Consider the following 4,649-nt stretch of genomic DNA (forward strand, 5'->3'; position numbering starts at 1 on the left):
GGGTGAGTGTGCAAGGGGGCGATGTGAGTGTGCGATGGGTGTGACACGCGTGCGAGTCACCCGCGTGTGCGTGCGCGGGCAAGGCGCGTGCAAGGAGAGCTGTGGAGCAGGAAAAGGAAGGATCCCTTTGGATTTATTTCATCCCGCGGGTCACGCATATTCCCAACTCCTGGAATTCCCGAATTCCCAAACCCCAAATTCCCCCATTCCCAAATCCCGGGGGTCTCACGCCGATGTCGGAGGTGCAATCCCCGCATTCCCGAATCCCGCATTCCCGAATTCCCGAATTTCCTGGGATCAGACCCAGATGTCGGAGGTGCAGTCCCCGCATTCCCGAATTCCCGCATTCCCGAATTCCCGGTCCGACCCAGATGTCGGAGGTGCAATCCCCGCATTCCCGCATTCCCGAATCCCGAATTCCCGAATTCCCGAATTTCCTGGGATCAGAGCCAGATGTCGGAGGTGCAATCCCCGCATTCCCGAATTCCCGCATTCCCGAATTCCCGGTTAGACCCAGATGTCGGAGGTGCAATCCCCGCATTCCCGAATTCCCGCATTCCCGAATTCCCAGTCAGACCCAGATGTCGGAGGTGCAATCCCCGCATTCCCGAATCCCGAATTCCCGAATTTCCTGGGATCAGAGCCAGATGTCGGAGGTGCAGTCTCCCCCCGGGTAGCGCATCTCGTGCGCCAGGCAGGGCCCGCCCGGCTCCTTCCCGAAATCCACCAGGAATTTGGGATTCACGCTCAGCCCGCCCCGCTCCGTGTCCACGTCCAGCTGCAGCATCACGGCCCCGTCCCTGCGGGACAGGTGGGGACACCGAGACCGCTTCATTAGTCACTAGTAGTCGTTAATTATTAGTTATTAATTACTCGTTATTAAGTATTTGTTCTTAATTATTAATCGTTGTTAATTATTAATTATTAATTTCTTGTTGATTAATAATTTTATAATAATTTGTTAATAATTTGTTAATTATTTAGTAATTATTTGTTGATTGTTTATTGTCTGTTTATTACTACTACTTATCATTTATTTTCTATTATTTCTTATTAATTCTTCACTATTTATCATCATAATTATTAATTATTATTTATATTAATAATTGTCTGATATTTGTTGTCTATTGTTTATTATTCAGTATTTAGTAATTATTTAGTATTTACTTGTTGCTTACTATTAATTGCTAGTTAATACCAATGCTTTATTAATTGGCAATTAGCGGTTCCTGACCTGATGAGCTCGGGGTAGAACTGCCGGTCCCAGGCGCTGAACAGGGACGTGCTCACGTAGAGCCTCCTCCCGTCCAGGCTCAGCTGCAGCATCTGCGGACCCCCGGGAATCTTCTTTCCCTGGAATCGCGGGGGAAATTCCGGATGGGGCCGGACACGAGGAGATCCCGCCCGGATCCAGGGCTGTGCCCGGCCAGGGGGACGGAGCCGATCCCGGGGTGGGATTTGGGAAGGACGGAGCCGATCCCAAAGGGGGATTTGGGAAGGACGGAGCCGATCCCAAAGGGGGATTTGGGAAGGACGGAGCCGATCCCAAAGGGGGATTTGGGAAGGACGGAGCCGATCCCAGAGTGGGATTTGGGAAGGACGGAGCTGATCCCAAAGCGGGATTTGGGAAGGACAGAGCCGATCCCGGGGTGGGATTTGGGAAGGACGGAGCCAATCCCAAAGGGGGATTTGGGAAGAACAGAGCCGATCCCAAAGGGGGATTTGGGAAGGACAGAGCCGATCCCGGGGTGGGATTTGGGAAGGACGGAGCCAATCCCAAAGGGGGATTTGGGAAGGACGGAGCCGATCCCAAAGGGGGATTTGGGAAGGACAGAGCTGATCCCGGGGTGGGATTTGGGAAGGACGGAGCTGATCCCAAGGCGGAGTTCTGGGATGATTTCAGGACCCACCTGGATGACGAAGGGCTCCGGTTGGCTCTGCAGCTCCTCATCCTCACACACCCTCACCGGCCCTCCCTTGGTGATGCTGCCGCCCAAAAACACCTGCAGGACACCGAATGCTCGACCGATCCCAAAAATCCCCTGGAGAACCCACCGGAATTCCAGCTGGAGCCTCACCTGGCCCACGAGTTTGGGCCGCCGCGTGTCGGAGATGTCGTACTGCCGGACGTCGCCATGGATCCAGTTGCTGAAGTACAGGAATCTGTCGTCCAGGGAGATCAGGATGTCCGTGATGAATCCTTGGGGAAGGAATTACGGAGCTGAACGGTCCCGCGGCAGATCCCGGGAATGATCCCGACGCCGGGAATGATCCCGAGCCCTGGGAATGCGCCCACCTGGCATCTCCGGGAGGAGCCAGCCCTCCACCTTCTTGCTGGGCACCTGGATCACCTTCTCGGCCGCCCAATCGCCGCGCTGTGGGACCAGAGGGTGGGGCAGGACCTCGGGATGGGATCCCACCACCCCAAATCCCTCAGGATCCTCATCCAGACCCAGATCCACAGGGAATGAGGGCTCTGGGATGCTTGGGAGGGCTTTGGGAGCCAAAACCGTTGAATTTTCCAGCTGTTTTGGTGGAAAGCACTCCCAGTCCTCCTCACCCCATTGGGCACAACGACCCCTGAGGCGAATATTCCCAGGAAGTTCTAAACCCACTAAAAACGGAACCATTCCAGCCCCAAATTCCCGGGAATCGGGGGTACCTCGGTCTTGTAGAAGCGGTGGATGGCGCTGCTGATGGTGCAGCCCACGAAGCCCTCGGAGGCGTCGGGGTTGTGGAGGAAGCGGATTTCCAACGGAGCCGAATCCTCGCCCACGTCGATGGCCTGGATGTACCTGTGGGTGCTCCAGTCCCACACGTTGAGCCGGCGTCCGTAACGCCCTGGGAAGGGCAAAACGTGGGAATTTGGGGGAATTTCTGGAGGTTGAGGTGGGTGGGATCCAGGTCCAGGTGGGACTGGACGGGGCTTGAAGGTTCCTTCCATCCCAAACCGTTCCAGGATTCCCTGGGCTGGCTCAGATGGGATTTTAGGGATAAATCCTTCCCTGGCCCAGGTTATCCCATGGATTCCCCATCCCTGGAATTATCCAAAAAATTCTGTCTATCCCGGACAGACGAGACCCCACGGCCTCTGCGGGGACACGGAACCCAAATTCAAATTCAGCTTTGTGGCTTTCCGGAATACTCCAAGGCGTTCCCTGACCTTTGCCGAGGTCGTTGGGATCGAATCCGTATCCCAGGACTTTGGGAATGCCCCACTCGGTGCTGATGAGGACGTTGTGCCGGGGCTGGTACCAGAAGTCGTAGCCCATGGGGGGAGCCTCGTCCCCCTTCTCCCAGGTGCCCTTGACCTCGAAGGTCTCGGCGTCCAGCAGGATGAATCCCCCTGATTCCCAAAAAACCAAAAATTCCCAGGAAGTCGTCCCGGTTAATGTTTGTGTGGGTTAAAAACCAGGCGCTTTGAGGAGTCCGAAATTCCACCATTCCCAGCCCTGCTCCCACCAGGCTCCTCCAAACCCCCAGCGTTCCCCAAATCCTCCTTCCCGAGCTCCATTGGAGGCCTGGGTGGAGCCTCCAAGTGGGAATGTGGGACAATTCCTCTGGGGCGATTCCCGGTGTCCCGGCCCCTTTTCCATGGGAATTTGGGATACCTTTCCCGTTTCCAGCCGGGTCTCCCAAGGTGCTGATCATGACCTCTCCGCTTCCCAGGCAGTGGGAGGTGTGGGGGTATCCCAGGCCGCACTTCCAGAACACGTCCTCGGGATTCACCACCTGGAAAAACGTCCCAAATCCCGTTTTTCCCAACCTCACGTCACCCTGCCTGAGCTCAGGGTGGGATTTCCCATGGAAAATGAGGGTCGGGTGGAGAACTGGGGGGGTTTTAGGTTGGAGAATGGGGAAAATTCCTTCATGGAAAAGGGTGTCCCTGTCCCTGGATCAAAAACCTTGGGATGGTGGCACTTGGGGACACGGACCGGGTTGGACCGGGCGGTGTCGGGGGAATGGACTCAATCCTAAAGGGCTTTTCCAACCTTAACAATTCCATAATCCCATAATTCCACGGTTTTCAACCAGGATTTGCCCCCCCACCTCCCTCCAGGGCTCTTCCAACATTAATAATTCCAGGATTCCCAACCCATATTCCCACCACCACCTCCCACCAGGCTCCTCCAAAACCCCCAGCCTGCCCCAAACCCTCTTCCCTGATCTCCCAGTGATCCCAAACCCCAGCGATCCCAAACCCCACAGATCCCAAACCCCACCAGTCCCAAACCCCAGCGATCCCAAACCCCACAGATCCCAAACCCCACAGATCCCAAACCCCACAGCTCCCACACCCCATGGATCCCAAATCCCATGGATCCTGCACCCCACAGCTCCCACACCCCATGGATCCCAAATCCCACAGCTCCCGCACCCCGTGGCTCCCGCACCCCCTGGGTCCCAAATCCCATTGATCCCGCACCCCGCGGCTCCCGCACCCCACAGCTCCCGCACCCCACAGCTCCCACAGCTCCCAAATCCCACAGCTCCCACATCCCACAGCTCCCAAATCCCACAGCTCCCGCACTCCACAGCTCCCACATCCCACAGCTCCCACACCCCATTGATCCCGCACCCCGTGGCTCCCACACCCCATGAGATCCCAAACCCCATTGATCCCACACCCCATTGATCCTGCACCCCAC

At 56.3% G+C, this 4,649-nt stretch overlaps 2 protein-coding genes across 5 annotated transcripts in view; both read right to left on the reverse strand.

Annotated features, from left to right (window-relative positions):
• Nucleotides 1-116: 116 nt before the first annotated feature.
• Nucleotides 117-4,649, reverse strand: part of LOC121660797 (methanethiol oxidase-like) — a gene marked incomplete at its 5' end in the record, with an annotated part of 33,613 nt that continues 29,080 nt past the window's right edge. Inside the window, one exon of the mRNA XM_042020299.1 lies at nt 117-613. The remainder of the gene's footprint in view (nt 614-4,649) is intronic.
• The window catches only part of SELENBP1 (selenium binding protein 1), a 13,661-nt gene continuing 9,128 nt past the window's right edge, over nt 117-4,649 (reverse strand). For 2 of the 4 annotated variants that reach the window (XM_042020295.1, XM_042020291.1), the window contains exons 5-12: nt 3,612-3,732; nt 3,164-3,346; nt 2,663-2,841; nt 2,297-2,375; nt 2,079-2,200; nt 1,911-2,003; nt 1,235-1,353; nt 117-800 (exon numbers count right to left, since the gene is read on the reverse strand). In XM_042020295.1, the coding sequence (XP_041876229.1) occupies nt 638-800; nt 1,235-1,353; nt 1,911-2,003; nt 2,079-2,200; nt 2,297-2,375; nt 2,663-2,841; nt 3,164-3,346; nt 3,612-3,732 (1,059 nt within the window). In that variant the 3' untranslated portion in view covers nt 117-637. The remainder of the gene's footprint in view (nt 801-1,234; nt 1,354-1,910; nt 2,004-2,078; nt 2,201-2,296; nt 2,376-2,662; nt 2,842-3,163; nt 3,347-3,611; nt 3,733-4,649) is intronic. The other 2 variants (XM_042020293.1, XM_042020292.1) reach the window with 2 other exon arrangements.

Source organism: Corvus kubaryi, unplaced genomic scaffold, assembly GCF_017639235.1.
Source record: "Corvus kubaryi isolate FWS band 111438036 unplaced genomic scaffold, C.kubaryi_AGA036_p1.0 36938, whole genome shotgun sequence".
Lineage (NCBI taxonomy): Eukaryota > Metazoa > Chordata > Aves > Passeriformes > Corvidae > Corvus > Corvus kubaryi.